This window comes from Danaus plexippus, chromosome 24, assembly GCF_018135715.1.
Source record: "Danaus plexippus chromosome 24, MEX_DaPlex, whole genome shotgun sequence".
Classification (NCBI taxonomy): Eukaryota; Metazoa; Arthropoda; class Insecta; order Lepidoptera; family Nymphalidae; genus Danaus; species Danaus plexippus.
The window spans coordinates 4962819-4982485 of record NC_083552.1 but is presented as its reverse complement, the minus strand read 5'-3'; the positions used below and the strand labels follow the sequence as shown (position 1 = coordinate 4982485).

The following is a 19667-nucleotide window of genomic DNA, read 5'->3' as shown; positions in this document are numbered from 1 at the left end:
AAAAGGAGGTTCTTAATTAAAAAAGTTTGTAGTTGTTCGTCTGTCACTCCATAATAACGAGTAACAGGCATATCCACACATCGTGAAACTATTTAATCTGCTAGTGTTTTCAACAAGGTCAACATTCTATTTCAATAATCAGTGAGCGAGATGTATTCTGAAACCTATTTACTTTTAAAGAAATAAACACTTTACGAGAGCTCCACCTTTATACGGAACGTTCTATATGTTGGAGTGTGAGCAGACTCGTATTATTATGTCCTTTCCAAATATTTTGTTATCCTCTACGACAGGTTCTCAACACGTCACCATCCCGTGTGTGTCGTGTGTTGTCAGTAGTGTAATCGGCAGTTCAGCGACGTATCTGTATAGCTGGCGCGTGGTCGCGGTCGGTGCAAGCAACCGAATGTCAATACAATGTTGTAATCAGTAAGTTCGTTCTCCTGTTTATTACTAAACATCTCCAACACGTGTAGTCTGTAATCTTTGACAGAAGTCAAGGATATTTAAACAATTAAATCTATTTACTAAACATGTTGCACCGAGTTCACAAACGACAACACAACACTTCGGAATGTGTGAAAGCCACTCTACCTCAAAATTTTTATTTAATTTTAATAAAGAAAATATATTAGATTATGTTAAATGTTTAAATATATAATTTTAATGAGTTAGACTGTTAAATATTAATTAAATACTCGATTAATTCATACGCGCCAAGACTTCGGTCACACGTAGCGTACCTCATTAAGTTTAATGTAAACTAAATAAAGTAAAATCTTATTTTTGTTATGTTTATAATAATTTTAATAAAAACATCTTTAATATAATGTTCCTCCATAAAATACACATGTTATTGTTTAATATCAATAGCAGCATCCGAGATGAAACAAGACGAAAACGAGCGAGACTAAGGGTGCATCTCGTGCTGAGGAGGCTGGACCTCTCACAAAGACTGGCCTACAAATAATATAAATTGATACTTTAGGTTCTTAAACAAAAGCATTCGAGTAAAGATTATAAGCAAGGATATATGTTGGTTTCGTTTTAATCTCGTGGTTTTCTTTTCATAAGAGACATTTTAAGGCATCAGGTTCATACAATCATATTGACTGTACCATATGTCATCCGGTGAGTGTGTGAAGACCCCGGCTCGTGTCAGCAGTGTGTATGACACGTGTACATACATACATAAGATTTAATATATATTTAATATATACAACATACATAATGAAACTTATACACAATACAGTGCTGAGCACCGTGAAACAGACTGGGAGATGACTTTTCCGATGACTGTATTATAATTATCTTTTATTGGACGAAAAACACTATTTATATTTATATATAAGACAGTGTCCGCACTGTATATTATAAGGACGAGTATCTACTAACAATAACAAACGATTTCTTATATTTATTTCTGCTCCTTTATTTTCATTTTACTGTTATTTCTCCAAGTAGGAAAAATAGTTACAAAATATTATGACTAGATATTTTAAAGAGTTTTTCGAATGACATAATGTTAGTTTACTATTGACAGGAAACTATCTCACAGAGATACAAAAATTATCCACATTTTCAGCGGAGAACGACTAGTCAGTAACGATTAGGGAATGTGAAGTGTGTTTCAATAAGAGCAACCTCGACAAGGAACGGCTCTAAGTTATTTTTTCATACACATCATTGTAGTGTCCCCAGAATCTCTTGTTTGAAAAATCATGAAAGATTCGATATTAAGAACTCAGGTTCATTGTTCTAGACCTCAGACACGATCTGATTTTAAAACAACCCTATTTACATAATTCCATCCTAAACGTCAATTACATTTTTTACTCCGTTTTTTTCCGTAGTTATAATGTAAGGCTTTCATATGACAACGAACAGCCCGACGATCGTCTGGAGCTGCCTGCGGAGCTACGTTTCTCTGTTAACATTTAGACTGACTCCACGCGTATGTATATCAATGAGTAAAATCAAAAGAAGTTATTTCGGACACGTTCATCTCAAGGCTGAACGAACGGAGTTGATTAATGACAGTATTAAATTAACTATTGTTTTTATAATTATCTAGGACACGATGGAAATGCTTACACTTGTTGAGATCGCAGCTTCCCAAACCTCTCCGCACAGTTGGCAGCGGCTAAGAACGAGAGCGAGAACCAGATCAAGTAGAAACAACAGGCGACTTGAGGAAACAATTAGGTAGAGCAAAATAAACAAAACAACACCCGAATCCGTGTTTCTTTCTGTCATACATTTCTCTCGTTCAGATAAGCTCTGTTCCTTCTTTTGCCTATGATGCATAGCTATTTATTTTATAAGCATTTCAATGCATCGTTGCAAGTTTATTTGAGACATTCTCTATGATTAGTATTAAACCTAAACAATAAGTGAAAGGCGAACACTTTGAGAGACTGGGATCGTCGCGGTGGTACACTAAATTAACAGTCGCGAGCCGGCGGCGACCAACACGAGGGCCGCTGTTGCGTTAAAATTTACAATGTATTTTATTTATCCACACAAAAATATACTTATCACGTTGTTTCTGTTATGAAATATGGATATTACAAAAAAAAAAATTACTTGAAAATAAATGTTCTTATCAAAATGTAAATATGTATAACCTTTTGTATAAAAAACACGAATGATATAATACAGTCAAGGAGTTAGAGACAAACAACCAGTTTATTTCTTTTAAATCTCTTAATAAAATTAAAATTTATAAGGAATACATTAATATACAGTAATAGTTTGCTCGGACCCGGAGTTGGTAGCATCACAATAATAAGCACGCGCATGTGTTAAGAACAGAAATAAATATCGTACAGTAAGTGATCGCGGCCATCTTCAATACAGCACACAAACAGCACACACACAGCACGCACACAGCACAGAACACAGAACACACCACATGCTACTATATTATAAATAAACTTTCTTTGAAAACTAGATATTATTGTTTTTTTAATATTTCATTTACATTACGATGTTTGTTAAATCCACTTTCGGTTTTGGTTTATTCTTAGGGAAATTTGTAAAAATATACATCATGTAACACTATAGAGACTTCAACAATTTTATTATTTTATGGTTTACCTGCGGATTGTCGATACAAATAATAAAAGCGTGAGTTCTAGACGTAATAAAGACATAACAGAGAACTAAAATCAAATAAAATAAAATTAACTTGGGTCAAATAATTTGTCTGTTGTACCAACAGAACTATGTTTGAATGTTTTATTATAGTAACATATATAGACATACGTCAGTGACTACTTTCGAGTTACAGGTATAACTGAAACATATCATAGTAAGTGTATATTACAACATAGAGTGACAGCCACCCGGACGCCCCACCTGACAGTTTGTAGACAGCACACACCTGATACAGCTTCAGGTGTGGAGACCACCTTGCCCTTTATAAGTCTGCTGGAAATGCAACGTTCTCCTGTGAGAGGGCGTCTGCTGCAGTAACCAAAACTATCAGACAATACAATCAGAAACCAAAACTACGACAGCAATTATATGTTCAAGATACGTGAACGTGTTTGGTGAATTACATGTTATAATCACAAATCAGAAGGACTGACAGACGGACCAAACAAACAAACGGACAAACTTTACACGGAAATGAGTTTAACTTTAAAATTATTATTCATCGATATCCCTTCAATTCAACCTTACAATATATAAGCCTAACCCTCCGCTTCTGGTTCGCGCGGTCGGGTAAACCTATGACGTTAATAATCTCCAAGGAGCTTATTAATACCGAAAGCTCGCAAAGTTACTATCTTTACATAAAAAACGTATTTCTCACGTGCATCGCATGACAACATGATTATTACCACATGTCATAATTTCTTAAATAACTTTCCATTTCATGAAATGACATTTAAGTAAAAAATGTCTAAGTTTAACCCATTCGTAGACATGTGCGAGATGTTGTAGCTTTTTTTTATAAAGTTCAGTAACCAGATTAAAAACAATGTTTTTTGTCGCTTCAGCGGCTTTCGATCGATATGATTAAGTGCCACATGTGTCGAGGGATGGCCGCGTGTCGATACATGAGATATCGATTACTGTGAAGGGATTTCGTTAGTTATTTATATTTTTTAATAATTGCTCTAGTTATGCACTGGTCCTGTTAAATTTGAAAACTCAATGTAATTATTTGTTCAAATCATTGATTAAAGCTAAAGGTCAGATTAGTTTTATAAAAAAATATGTTTCATGACAGAGAAAAACATTTTGTGCTTAAATTAAAGATTGTTGATGATTTTTTTTTCCGGTTTGTAAAGTTGTGGGAAATCGATAGTACACAATTTATCCGACTACATGTGCATTATAATTACAATCTGTGTGTTCTGTATAAAACAGCTAACATCATAATTGCAGTCATTCAGACTACAGATGACTCTGAAAATATGTCAAAAACGTCGTTACTGTTCAATAAGACCAACTCAATATTAATATGTTATAATAACTATCGTAGAAGCGACGGGTATGCAAGTGTCATATGATTATATGACAAGTTCACTGTTACCGACAAAGAAGAAACAGAATTAAATTTAGAGACCATATCGAGCCGCCGCAGTCACATCTCTAAGATGCACTTTTCTGTTACATAAATAAATCAAGCGAAAGAAGCGAGCTCGATAGAATTACAAAATCTCGTACAGAGGTTCAGTTTATTTTTGTAATTACTAATAATTGAGACAGCAGTCAGCGGCAGGAAGCATACTTTTATGAGTTTAAATATTAACAGGTTTATTGATATTCTATGGAGGGGAGATACTTGGATTGATTAAAACTATAATGTGTCATATTAAACGCACACTCGGTAATATAACACAAAGGCTATATGTTTTGTTTGGTTTGATAAGAGTAGGCGTTGGTACCGATTTAGTATTTTATAATTAATTAATACTTGGTTGTTGTGAGTCGCATCGTCTGGTCCTAATTTTATTATTAATGATACAATGCACTGAGCCGTCAGCCACATCCGAGTTCCGACTGAAGACTGAAGGTTGTCCTCGACTGTCGACTGTTTATAACATAAGATATTGTGTGATTAATATTTCTTATCATGGAATAGTTGAGATGAATTGAGATCATTATAACACGTCGAGCAGGAATGTATCCAGGCTTTGTTTTATTTCTTCTGATAACTATAACAATTACCAAGTGAGCTGATATGGTTTATTTTGTATAAATGTGCTTGGGCTATCCTTGTTTTCGTTTCCGTTATACCTAAAGCTTGTCATATCGAAGTGTAATACTTTATTATTTCTAATACAAGTAGCGTATTCAATGAGATACGGGAAACTGTTTTGTATGAAGTGAGACTTGTGAGGGTGTTCATGGTGCTCACCTCCATGTACACGTATCTTCGGAGATTACTATAAACGCTGAGACTGTCAAACAAGAAGCTGGCGAGTAGCAACTTACAAAAAGTTTCATAATTTCCATTCTATGCACTTTTCCTGTCTTCTTCCTTCTCTTAATAGATTAAATAAGTCATGGACGGAAAAAGCAAAGAAACTCTATGAATTATTTAAATAACTAGGATATCGTTATATTAACCGCCGCGCAGTATTATGTGTTATTGGAAACAGCATTCAAAGTATTCCTTCTGTATGAAGCATTTTACTCTTCTTTCTTAAACCAGCGTCGCCTTACTCCTCTTCATCAATAATATGTAACAGTAAAGTCTTTTCAACTCTTTATTTGTTGATCTTATATTCAGGTGAACTATTCCAACCCCTTTTCCTTTAACTCAAACGAAGTTGATAATCCGAGGACTGGTGACAATGCGATCGTTTTCATCAATTCTTTCGCCTTAACTCAAATTTCTTTTTTTGTTGATTATAAGAGTAGGTAACCTTCGCGTGTTTTCAACTACATAATTTACAAAACTCTTTCACTGTCTATCACAGAACGTGCAAAATATATTTTTTTATGTATTTAATAATTAATTATTACATTACAATGAATTGAACTACGCATAGGCTCACTCGACTGTGACCTGACTGTTACCTGACTAGAAATTCAAATCTGTAGATTTTTTATAAATTTGATACAAAGGGTTTCTTTTAATCTACTTAATTTGCTAATTTTATAAAATTGTCAACATAGCGATCACAGAATGAAGATTTGAATTTAGTGAACTTACCTGCCCCGAGTTAACAAAGAAAAATAAATGATGAGTTTCAAAATTATGATAATACAATGATTTATTAGTAAGTAGTTTTCATTTTTGTTAAAAATATATTTTTTTATAATTCGATATACACTACAATATTACTTAATTATGATTTCGCCGGTCGGTTGATTCAGTGAAACAAAAATTCAAGTGACGTAATTTAATTTTAAAGCTAAATGACAATTAATTGGTTCAACTACATCGAACGAAGGGTGAACAAATAGTGACACGACTCATAAAAAGAAATATAAAACTAAAAAGTCTCTTCACACGGAACTACTGAGTGCTGAGTCAAACCCGTGTAGAATGAACAAGTTTACTATTATTCAATTTAACTAACACTATGACACCGTCGCGTAATACCTTTGATAAGAGTTTAAGTTTTTTATACTTTTTCATAATAAAAAATTATTTAAAGCCTTGGACTCCCCAGCCTCGTGACCCTTCTGTCCCTATGGTTGAGCAAACGATTCATGACTTTCCTCCGAGTCCAGGTAAAAACGTGTTGTGAATTGTAACTGCTTTCAAGAGAAAATTGTGTTCAAGTTAAAAGTAAAAAAGGGAAAGCACCTAATATGCAACGAAAAGAAAAGATATAGAAAAAACTTTTCATCATATGAGAAGGGAATTTTAATCGATATTATTTAGAAATACAAAGAAATAGTCCAAAACAACAAAAAGTAGATTTTGTTACTATGGCTACAATAAATCAGTGGTGGGAATTGACATTTGAGTTTTGACATACAACAGATTAACAGACCGCCAGCCTTTTGACCGACCTCCAGGGCAGGAAGCAATATGAATGTCTTGCTAAGACATTTAAACAGACATTAGTGCGCGGTGGGACGCCCGATACATATAGCCGTCCATCAAACGCCTTAACAAGAGGTTATTCATTGAACAGTGTTTGCTGAGACTTGGTCTCATGGAAGTTTTCCACAAATATATCAACCACAGAATAACGCTACAGACTCGCTGTTGTGATCTGACCCTTCAATCTTTTTCAAGTTCTATTCAACATGTAAAAACCCGTTTTTTATTTGAGTACTTTGTCTATGTGGACCACGGAATTGGGGTCCGAGAGGAATATATAAAATGCACTAAACAACATATTTGGAAGCCGACTGTTAGCGACATTAAAATGTTTTGACCCTGCGATGACAACACGATAATTTTAGGATAATTTATAATTTGTATAAGAAACTAAATCCTGAGTTGTGTAACGCGGTCTCGTGTCAGATACACGCAACATTCAAGTTGTCGGTTAAAACTTGTTTCGACAACAGTAAAAGTTTCAATAGTGCAGTCACTACTGCCCCTCAAGTAGTCCGTCTGCTCGTTTGCCACCTCTCACATAAAAAAAGTGACCAGAACCGCATGAAATAGAAAGACCTCGTATGTGTTAATTTCTTTTACTTTATGGTCATCATACGACATCTGATGTCAATAATAATAATATATATTTTATATCATACAACATTTAAGAAGCAAGATCTAGTGATATTGATATAAGTACAGATGTATGTATGTATGCATGTATACTGAGTAGGTACATGGTGTGTTTATATTTGTTGTTGTAGTATATTGATAGTTGTACTTATATATATATGTATATTGACAAACATATAACACTATGTTTACTGAATCATGAGTTAGACTTTAGGTAAACGACAGAAGACGCGTTAATGTTCCCCCTTCATTAACGTTCTTAAGAACTGTAGCAACTTTGTATCTTTATGATTAAAAACTGGAAACGTCCTGTACGTAGTGCGGAGACGAGAACTTGTGATAACTTACTGTGCTTAAAATGTCTTGGTTTGTTCGACTGCAAGCAGAGGAAATGACTTTATAAGAATATCTTTCTTACCAACATGTCGGTAAGATACGGGGCTATGGTTTCCAGCATGAAAATGACAAATAAAGAGTTACGTAGATATACGTTATTATTATATTTTCATATTCCCTGTGGACTTCAACGCCTGTCTCCTGTGATCGAATCACTACATCTTGTGCGGAAATGTTCCACAAGAGTACTTGATTAATAGATTTAAATTTTAAATTGAAATAACAGCAAATAAGTCATGTAAATTATTCTACTCACCTGCAGCCCGTTCTGTCACCTTTTCTGATCATTTGAAGGTTTCTTTACAATATTTATTATAGAATTAAAATAGGAAATAATATGTTCATCATTTTTCTATTGTTTTGTGAACGGAATTAAAAATATAGGTATTTTGAAATCCAGCAAAATTTTGAGAATTTATAGATTGTTTTGGAATAATTCAACTTAGGTTTTTTTTTTATTAACTCTTTTTTTATGTTTTCTGAATCCTCCTTAAATTTTTTTATTAAAAGTAACGTTAATTAAATAATTATTTAATTGTATGAATACTTGATCCGTATCGTTCCTCTCGCCGATGAGCCGTTAGAGATCATTGTCATAGATTTGTTCTCAGTTCACGGTTAAAAGTATATAACCTTATTAAAAGTGTTCACGACACGTGGCCAAGCATATTATTTGCAGGATCTTACGAGCTTTATGACATTTCTGTGTTTGCCTCGGTGTGCCCGTAACTATAATGACAGCTGAAGTCACAGTTGTGGAGTGGTATTAACCCAGTCCCAAACCCAGTCGAATCAATTAGAGCTAGAAAGAGAGTCCATGGCAGGCGCGTTACTCCCCCACTCCAGGCAGTCCCCGAACGGGGCGATGCCAGTCTTGTGAAACGCAAACGAGTCTGTTCAGCGCCGAGAGAAGTTTACCTTAACTCCAACTTTCCGGATGTCTAATTGGAATCCTCAGACCGATTGCAGATATTGGGTATTGAGGTATCCGGAACCTTAACTTCGGCCGCTTCCTTGAGTTTAAAGCTAAGACGGATGCAAGGAAACTCGGGGTCCTCGCAAAAGCGCGGCGATACTACACAAAGCATACATTCGGCCAGGTGTGGAATACTGCTGGCATAACTTACAAGTGTTGATAAACACCACCTTAGGTGCTTGGAATCAGCGGAGAGGAAAGGAAAAAGACTCATGAGTGACCCCTACTTCGTCAAACCCAATCTCGTCGGTCTCCAGCACGGGCTCCAGGTAGCCAGTCTCTGGGTGTTCTTGGGGGTACACGCTGGAGAGTGTGTAGTACTGGCACGCCTTAATTCCTACATCCGCCTTCAGAATCCACAACATTACGTGAAGCATCAACAAATCGTTGTGTTGCTGTTTGTTTCTCGCTGCCTCGTGTCGCGCGACACTTCCCTTGATGCTCTGCGGCCCCACACGTAAGGCCGCTGTGTCCCTCCATCATCAACGGCTCCTGAAAGCCGCCGAGTATTCAAATACGAAGCTCGGATTAATGTTCAATGAACACGTCGAGCGGACCGCAGGCGGGAAATAAAACAAGGGATGATTTGTAATGATCTGTTTTAATACAACACTAATTAAGTATAATTTACAATGACCGTAGATACACGAGCAGGCCCCGGCTCACGGCGGGCTGTGCCGCGCGGAATAAACTCAAAGATAACGAAATAAAAATATAACAAATCGTATAAATAACAAGGACGCTCGGGCGCGCGGCCCGGGATCCGGGTATCAAAAATAATCATAAGCTCCATTGTAAAATAAAACAAAAAAATTGTATAAGTGAATATAAAACTACAATTCCGTGATTGTACCCGGCGAGGCGCAGTGTCCTGCTGCCGCTACTTTAAATGCAGGTTCCAATAACAGTGGTCTCTAGGAGCTACAGTACTCGTACATTATGTGATATGATTATTCCCACCCTCATAATACTCGGACACGCAGACGGCTATCGATCCTCTAGTAAATGCTTAAATACGAACTCCTATAAAAGTCTGAATCATCTAAGTGTGTCTAAGCCGTGCTCCCGCGCACGCGGCGCCGGGGCACGAGCCTACTACGAGTATAGAACAATATACATCTGAACCCCGCTAACGTAATATGTACAGAGACGGAGCCGACACACGCCACGAGCCACCGACCGCGCTGGACTCGCACCGCCAGCACCGGGCCAGCTCCGCGCCGGCCGGAGCTCTGGCGGGCGGCTGCCGGACGCACGCTATATACTGATATGGACCTTTTAAGGTTGCGTGTCGGCGACCGGCCGGAAATTAACCTAGCTTACACTAACGACGCTAACGATTACCGCTTACACATACTCGGAAAATAATAAGTCGAAGGAGAACGGAAATGTAAAGAAACAGTAGTATACATATATGTAACGTTAAAAACTATAATACTTTGAAGTTCCCGTTAAAACCGGGCCAAGGAAAGTAACGAACGAATATTTGGTTATTCCTAAATCGATTCATTGCCACTTCGATCACGACCGTCCCCACCGGACACCCGGCGCGGCGGGTCGCGGGCCGCTACACCCGTATATATATATCGTATTGAATACCCTCGGCTACGTACACTACACTATAAAACGATCACTTTATTGTTGACGCCCCCCCCCCCCTCCAGCTCCTCATCCCCCTACTTGTCGGACCTCTGCTCGTTGAGCGACAGGTTCTCGGCCTCGTCGTCGCGGGCGGGCTGTCCGTGGCCGGGTCGGTATCGGTCGTCTCGGGAGTAGTCGTCGTGGGGAGCGCTCTCACAGGAGCGGCTGCCGGGCTCCTTGCCGGAGGTCTGGTAGTCTCCTGGGTCGGAACAGACATTCGAACGTGTATGGATAGTGGACAGTCGAAAACGAAACGTCGAAAGTCCGGCGGTCACGGCGGCGTACCTTTGTTGGAGTAGTCGGAGGCGTGCAGCTCGTGCTTGAGCGCGTACAGGTTAGGCTTGACGTCCTGCGCCTCGCCCGCGCTCAGGTCCTCGGGCTTGGGCTCGTGCGAGGAGCCGCCGCCGCCGTAGCCGTTCAGCAGCGGAGGACGACTCTGACTGTTGTTATATTGACACACATATTAGCATTCTAACATTCTTGGACTACAAACGCTCCGTGGACACGAACGGTCCTTACACACGCTACAAGAGGCAGAGCCATCCCGCTCACGTTAATTACATTTACTACAACATTCATTCGAACACTCATCTAGGGACGGCGCAGAGGACTCGAGAGTCGCCCTGTCCGAGCTGCGTACCTGTAGTCGTCGTGTGAGGATGGATACTCTTCAGTCTGCATCACGTGGTCGTCACCTGACATGTACGACAGGTTACAATCCTCCATCATACCCTAAAATTATATTCTTTCATTGATATCAGTCTCTGGCGTCACCGGGTGTCCCAAATTAATGGAACATTACAATTAACACTATTTTTTTAGGCGCGGTGGAAATCTGTCATGAACATTTTGCAGAAATGTGTCCGAGTTACGTTCGTGCAAACCGGTTCCCCCCTACCAGGCGCGGCTGACACGCACCTCTCACATCGCATAACCCCATGAAGTATGATGTTCTTAAAGCACGCGATCAGGCGGGATCACGGACACAAGAACAGTACGGAGAGATAAGTTGTTGGACGAGCATTGACAGTTGACGGAGTTCCTATGATATTTCCTATGAAATTTTGTTATGGGACACAATAATCCCTTATTTTTAGGATAATGTCAGCCCTCAAGCAGTGGCTTCATGGGACAGAATGGATGTAAAAAATTGTGTTTATTTTTTTTTGGGAATCTTGGCACTTTACCGCACAAAGGACGGGAATTAAAATCGTGCATACATTTTGGGACACCCTGTATAAAAGTAATGAAATGAAGAATTTCCTTCGATACCTGTAGATTCCTCTTCAGAGCTTCATTGTAACTGTGAGGGCTGGTCATCATCGGCGGACTCTGAGCTCCCATGAATCTGTTGCGATTTAATATAATACTTAAAATTACAGACAAAAAATAAAATTCTATCGAAATAAAATATTAACTTATGAAATTTAATTGATCACTTGAAAGTTTTCGGAACAACAGTAATTTATAATTCTTCAAAATATGAAAAAAAAAATGAAAAGTATCATACCCGGCCATCTCAGACCTCTTCACAAGTAAACCATTAAAATATAAAACCGGGTGTTACAAGGACGAGTGTGGAACTGTGAAGTGTTAAATTTTGAAGGATGGCACCAATCATATGTGACAGTATCAGGTGTGAGAGTAACCAGGTGTATGTGTGTGTATGTTAAAAAGATAAAGATATAAAAAAGATATAAAAAGATATAAAAAGATAAAAAAGGCAAGCTCATAGAAAACTTAGAAAAATATGACAGACTCTAACATGCGACAAAAGTGCAGAAGCGAAGCGTCAGAGTACACACTCACCTCGGTCGGTGGACGGGGAACATGCAAGATATAAAGAGGAGGGACGAAACATGTCCGCAACGGGTGACACGGCTATCCAACGACGATCCGTTACTCATGCAGCAAGAACGTAAGATGTAACGAGACACGTTTACCACTAACGCGGAGGAAGATGAGGTGGCGGCGAGGTACAGCAACAGACTAAAGCTGATCGATAGGTAACTTCTAGACTCATTCTAAGACTAAGACGGCGTGGGCGACTCGGTACATCTAGGTGACGTGGTGATGTGTACATTATATACAGAGTAAATACACCGCGGACGGTCGCGTCTAGATACAAACTAAGGCGACACGAGGCCGTGTCCAAGCTTACACAAGACACTGGTACTCGGGAACAACTACGGACCGAACATCATCGGCGGATCATGTTCGGTCGACAACACATTACAAACGGTCCGCCGGCCCTCACGCGGTCCCGACGGCCGGTGAGGGTCGGCGGAGGAGTGGCGGCGAGTGGTGGCGAGTGGTGGCGGTGGTGGCGGTGGTGAGTCCTTACTGTGCGGCGGGAGGCGCCGGTTCGTACTTGCGCGGTCGGCCGCGGCTCAGATGTCGTCTCTTCACGAACTCGGCGTCGTCGACCATCCAGAACGAGCCGAAGTCGTCCTCGTACCGCACGAAACATTTGTGCAGAGACAGGTTCGTCCGGATCGCGTTCTATAATTCATTGTCTTATAAAGATCGTCGTGGAATCGTGCGGGTAGCCCAAGAACATCCCGGGACGGTGGCGGAGGGGGAAGCGGAGGGGCGGGGCGGGGCGGGGGAGGGGCAGGGAAGCCGGGGAGGCAAGCGTTATGTCCTCGCTTCGGAATCCACGGACACACACACAACCAACCCTAAATACAAGACACGGTGAACGGTCACGACTCGTGTCGCCGTACACGGAACACGACCACCGCTCCCCGGCCCGGCGGCGGAGAGCCGGGGCACCATGCGCCTTAATATATATATCGCGGACGGAGGTCGGTCGGTCGGTCGGTCGGTCGGTCGGTCGGTCGGTTCGTTTACGGCGACACTTACAAAATGTAAAACCATCTACACAAATGATAACAAATTCAAATCTGAAAACGAGAAAACTTTATTTACACAACAAGAGTTAGGTCGGTTCTAGATCGATTACATAGAAAATATTAATTAGGAAGAAATCGATCGGAGAAGTGTTCGGTGTTGAGTGTGGAGGCCGCGGCCGTGTCTGGTGAGGGAGAGGTGCGGGGACTCGCCGGGAGTCGTGAGTTGGTTACTTCTGTTCTCGTGTTCTTCCTTGTTGTTGGTATCGCACGGCGACAGTATTCGTGTTTCATGTTCTGTGGTCGGTGCTGTGTCACGTCGAGTCTCAGTGTACATCTGTTTGTGTCATTGTATAAGAGTCGCTTGTTATATGAGTGTGTGTGTGTGCGTTTGTACGAGTATTCGGTCGAGTATTTGGCCAGTGGTTGAGTTTGTCTGTTAGTGATTACTGTAATGTGTAGAAGTAGTATACAAGGGTATTTAGTGCAATATGTAATTTATAGTATAACATTGTAAGAGTGATATGGGTATCCGTATGGTCAGCACTGGTCTACATCGGCCCACTACATACGAAGCGTCTTCAATTTCTGATTCGAAGATTAACGGATGGGAAACTGTTAACGCCGCGTCTGCAGTGTGTCGGTGCAGAATGGTGGTAAGCACACAGTGTGGAGCTGTACATGTTATGATGAATTAGTAGTAAGTGTATAATGTGTAGTCCGTGCAGTTCGAGTAGTCCGTGTAGTGGACTGTGAGGGGATATACAAAGTGCGTCGATACAAGTGAGCAGTGTGTGCAGAGTAAAAAGGTCTGTAGCCCGGGCGATCGGCTCAGGAGCAGTACCCGGTGTGGATGGCGGCGTGGGCCCGCTGGGGCCTCCTCTTGTAGAACTCCACCTCGTCCACGGTCCACACGGCCCCCTTCACGTTCTCCACCCTCATGAAGCACTTGTGGAGCGACAGGTTGTGGCGGACGGCGTTCTGTCGTTACCAGCTCTCGTTATATGCTCCAACACCACACACGCATACACACACACACACACACACACACGCACGCACACACTCAATGCAGTTTCCAATATTTCATGAGTCTATCTTTATTCTGTACAACAACATTGTAATCATGATCAGTATAAGGCCTCTCTAAGTCTACAGGTCTCTGGCATGAGAGCCGTGGTCGCGCACCTCCTTCACATACTTATGGTATCGGAGGAGGTCTCTCCCGTTCTCACTCGCGTGGGTTGCAGTGTCTAGTGTCGGGTCTCTAACTACGTATTACCTTGTAACTCTGCAGCGATGTACAATATTTGAGTAAACTTTATTAATATCCAATGACACAGTGTATTATAATAGCTCGGATCGCATGACATCTGTCCGTCTGTCTGTGTGTGAGTCGTCATGAGGGGCGGGCGAGGGCGGTCGTCTCTCACCTTCCAGGTGGCGGCGTTCCGTCGGAAGTAGCAGAAGGTGGACTGGAACCAGTTGTAGATCTCGTTGAGAGTCAGCTGTTTGTCCGGGGACTCGATGATGGCCTGGGGAGTGCGTCACATGTGATCACCCGACACACTGATGATGAAGAAGCCGAGGAGCGGTCTCCAGACCGGGCGTGTACACAGTGAGATACACTCCGGATGCTGACACATGTGGCCGGGGCTGGAGAGCGCTCCGTCGGTGTGTCAGAGTGAGGAGACACTCGTTCTGACTTAGAAAACGTGTCAATACAAAGTGTCGCCCGCCGCCCTCGTCACTAACACATAAACAATACAGCTCCGACCGGAACCCCCGGCGCGACCGGACCCGCCGTTATAAGACACTAACTACTATTTATACATTGTTCATAAAAGAGACGATCATCTATACTAGAGCTGTCCAAACCAAGGTCAGAATATTTTTTATTTTCTTGGGGATGTAACCTAACCGAGCGGGGTAGCGGAGATAATATTATAAATTAATGCGTTTGTAATCACAAATACATTATTGGGCTAATTGTTTTTTTCTTCTGGCGACAGGTTTCTAATCTCTATTCGATGGTCACGACGATATTGAGATCTTTAGGGCGCGCGTCGGTTTGCATTTCGAAATATTTTATAATTACAGGTGAAAAGCTGGACTTCTTATCGCATGGAACAACTGACGGCAGCGATACTTTGGAGCAGTTAACAGAACTATTACGGAGCACGCGGGGGCTAGTAGATGATCTCGGATTGGCACAAAAACTATGACAGAGGTATTCACAGGATCGCCCGGGGTTTTAAATCACATGACACCTGTCGCCCGAGGGTCCGCGGCATTACTCTCTGAGAGGCTTTATGTGGAACATCCTTGCGACGAATGAAAACTAGGAAAGTAGTTGTTGGGAACAAATTAGTTACAACACTGACAGAACATTCAGAGACTCTTCGAGTGTAACCGGTGCGAACTATGGGGATTCATTGTTACAATCAGCAATAACACGGCTAGGTGCTGGACATGGCTTGCAGCGCTTTTTCGCTTTGAGAAAAGAGTCACCATTATTTCCTAAAAACTTAAATAGCATCCGACACCTGCGACCTACCGGACTGAAATGCAAGGTTACCTCGTGTCGTTTGTGGCGCCGGTGTCATGTGACGCGACATTGGGTCGAGTTGAATTTAAAGTCACGAGGTAAAAAACTTAATACACGTATCCGACGTGTGCGGACATGTGAGCGGAGCTTTAGAAGCAAACGGAAGTTATTCAAAACTGGTCCAGAACAAAACGATTCTTCTTTTTATCCAAGTTGCAAAGAACATTACTTAGAAATGGAAAATTTGCGATTATGTAATGTTGTACCGACCGATGTACCGACTGAGATGCATGGAAGAAAGAATTGTGGAAATTGAACGACGGCTCCCAGGTATTAATAAAACTCTTAATAGCCGCTTAGCGGGTCCGCCCGGCCGCGACCTGTGCGACGGTCGGGCCGAGCACGTCCCGGTCGTCGCCCTGGCCGTGTACGCCTCCGCCTCACCTGCCGTATGAGACTCGCGTAGGTGAAGGGCGGCCGCACGTCGGCCGTCTTGTAGAACTCCCGGTTCCTCTGTATCTCTGAAACACACACAGCAGCTGCATGTACGTCGGGTTATAATGCCAGTCGGCGCTCCTCGCTCTATGTGTCACTGTACCTTGTTGAACGTCTAATCCGGCTCTTTCGAGCATGTACGGAAGACCTTGGACAGAAATTAATTGGTACATAATATATACGTGAGATGTCGTTCGTCCACACTGACATATATTTACCTCCAGCGATGGCGACTCCGGACTTGTCCGACACGCGGCGGCGCACGGGCCCGGGGGAGGAGCCCTCGCTGGCCGGACCTGGCGACACGGACATACTGATAACTACTGAACAAACGGGAAGAGAAATATACAAGCAGGCGCCGGTGCTGCAAACACATCCCCGCCGTCACCACCATGCGAGGAAGAGAGCCATCGCTAACATTAAAAAAAAAATCTAATAAGAGAATGTATTAAATAACGGACAGGCGTTACTAATATTTCATCTATATATATAAACACTAAGAATATGGTTCTCTGGGGAAATCACAACGGACAGTAAGAAATTTGCGAGAACTGTCACTAACAGGAAGAGCTCAAGGCACGACAACAACTAGAAGGTAGAGATTGTTAAGAACATTTTACGAAGATTCGAGCTCTTTGGAAGAATCAGAAGAATCAACAGAGAGTCATAGAGAATGATGTAGAAAATGTAAAAACTAGACAAGAGACTGTTCAAGCTTTATGTGAGTCCGTGAGGAGAGCAAGGACTTTAAACCGAACTTTGAGTTTAGTTTGAGTTGAGTTAGTGATTCCTGAGACCTTCGAACCGCGCCTTATAGTGTAAGAATATAGATTATAAGAGCCGCACACTCGCTCTCACGTGTCGTGCCCGGCGACACAGACGCTGAGGGGGGGTGCGTCGTAGTGTAGTAAGGTGCGGGTTGGCATCTTACCGTGCATCTTGTTGTGGTTGTCCCTGGCGGCGTGCAGGTGTCTCATCATGGCGGCCAGGCGGTCCCGCTCCCGCCTCAGCTGGAGTTCCAGCTGGGCGACCACCTGCATCTGGACCCGCGCCTGCGCCGCCGACCGGTCGTCCAGGGTGTGGGCCGCCTCCAGGTGTCTAAACACGTGAGGTATGTAATATCGTTTTTTTTTTTCTAATATGTAAGTGTATCATCAGACGCGTGTGTTACTTGAGGAAGGCTTGGAAGTCCTCAGCGAGCGCGTCGCAGCCCGGCCACTTGCACACCCCGCGACCGAACAGAGGGTGCTCCTCCAACTCGCTGCCCCACAGCATCAGACCTGCACACGCTTACGTTCATATACACGAAGGAGAGAAAGAGAAAGAGAGAGGGAGGGAGAGAGAGACTTGGGTGAGGTGACCGAATAATATACAGAGATGGAGTGTTTTTCTTCAAACGATTCTTATTTTATGAACATATGACACGGATTGGAAGTGCCCGCCACTAATTGTGCAAGTCTCTAATTGTCAAAGTGCGAGGGATGTGGTGCAACAGTAAGGCAATTATACTACCTGGAGGAGCGTTTGGTGGGACGGACATAGGAGCGTGCATGAGATACTGCCGCTGGACCGCCTGGAGCTGCTGGACCAACTGCTGCTGCTGGAGACCTGGAACACGAGGGAGGTCATACAGACGACATGTAACGAACAATAGTACGATTAGAAATACGAGAGCGAGTGGAACAAATACTTTTACGTAATTAGTTCAAAACAGAACTTTGTAAACAAGGATAAATGTGATGTACGACAACAACAACCGATTGTGACGTCACATGTTATATTCACAAGGAACTACTGAGATTAGTAAGTCGTCGAGTGTGGAATGTTGAATACTGACTGGGAGAAGTCTCCGGCGGCTGGAGGTGAGACTGAGAGAGAAGGTTCAGGTTGATCTGGTCCTGGAGGCGGGACTGTTCCAACTGACGCTTAGCTGCCTCCGACGACATGTGCTGCGGACAACACATACATACATACATAACCTCGAAGGAGTCACGACCTAGAGGAACACAAGACAAGACACGGAACAGAACTCATTGTATAAGGGGTGTCTATAATAATCAATCAATAAATCAATATTGCAAGGTATGTTCGCAGACAGTTCCCGAGTTGTAAAGAGATATTGTCTAGTTACAAAGCAAAGTCATGAGACAGGACTTGTATTATAATTGAATCCGCTATCGAACTGAACCTGTTTCTGCAGGTGGTGCTGGTGGAAGAGTCTCTGCTTCATGAGCGCCTGCAGCTGGGAGTGCTGGTCGAGGAGCTGCATCGCCAGCAGGTCCGGCGCCAGCAGCGGCGAGCGAGCGGGAGACGGGGACGATGGAGATGACGTCACCAGGGGAGAGGCCGGGGCGGACGCCTAGAACGAAGGCATTGAACAATACTTCTGGAAGATCAACTAGGAACGTTTAGTAGTAAGTTGAGCGAATCGTGACCGTACCCTGGCGAGGGACAGGGGTTCATTTCCGGGCGGGGGCGAACGGCGCGGGGAACTGCGCCGGCGACGACGAGCCGCCTCGCCCCAACGACCGGACTCCTCCCTGAGGAGACCAACAATGATTGAATAAGACTTACTGAAGATGAACAGCGAGATTCAATGTATGTATGTATGGATGTACCTATCCAAACAGCGGTCCAGCTCGAATGAGTTGAGAGGCGGCGGCTTGGCTGCGCCCCCCGGACTTGAGTTCAGTGCCGGCTCCGGACCCTGTGACACACAAACAAACGAACACGTTCATTATACATACTTCATTATATGTAACAATGTCTAACTTTTGGCAATGCCTATCTTGATGTTTGAATTCCCAACTCAATTAAATTCACGACAGCTCAGTTGTCAAAGCTCCTGGAACGCTATATGTCAGCAGTCGCACGTTCGAATCCCACTCGTGACGTTAAATGTACTATTCTATATTATCATTTAGTATCGGAGTCACTATAGTTGTTTGTAATATACTTCTCTCTAATACAACAACAATATAAAGAATGTTTTTAAAACTAAGTTATGTCCTAACTGTAATCAAGCTGGCAGCCAACGATCACGAACTAAAAAAATAACACAAATTGTTATTATTTAACGGGGATTATTCAAACGTTTTCTATGTGTCA

At 42.2% G+C, this 19667-nt stretch overlaps 1 protein-coding gene across 9 annotated transcripts in view; it reads right to left on the bottom strand.

Annotated features, from left to right (window-relative positions):
* Positions 1-9608: 9608 nt before the first annotated feature.
* Positions 9609-19667, bottom strand: part of LOC116775885 (forkhead box protein P1) — a 35991-nt gene continuing 25932 nt past the window's right edge. For 5 of the 9 annotated variants that reach the window (XM_061524199.1, XM_061524202.1, XM_061524204.1 and 2 more), the window contains 16 exons: positions 19178-19266; positions 19000-19099; positions 18748-18918; positions 18397-18508; positions 18072-18167; positions 17731-17839; positions 17491-17657; positions 16778-16855; positions 16663-16707; positions 16509-16585; positions 14950-15051; positions 13012-13169; positions 11940-12015; positions 11308-11399; positions 10953-11107; positions 9609-10866 (listed from right to left, as the gene is read on the bottom strand). In XM_061524199.1, the coding sequence (XP_061380183.1) occupies positions 10703-10866; positions 10953-11107; positions 11308-11399; positions 11940-12015; positions 13012-13169; positions 14950-15051; positions 16509-16585; positions 16663-16707; positions 16778-16855; positions 17491-17657; positions 17731-17839; positions 18072-18167; positions 18397-18508; positions 18748-18918; positions 19000-19099; positions 19178-19266 (1791 nt within the window). In that variant the 3' untranslated portion in view covers positions 9609-10702. Of the gene's footprint in view, positions 10867-10952; positions 11108-11307; positions 11400-11939; positions 12016-13011; positions 13170-14363; positions 14501-14949; positions 15052-16508; positions 16586-16662; positions 16708-16777; positions 16856-17490; positions 17658-17730; positions 17840-18071; positions 18168-18396; positions 18509-18747; positions 18919-18999; positions 19100-19177; positions 19267-19667 lie in introns of all 9 variants that reach the window. The other 4 variants (XM_061524201.1, XM_061524200.1, XM_061524203.1 and 1 more) reach the window with 4 other exon arrangements.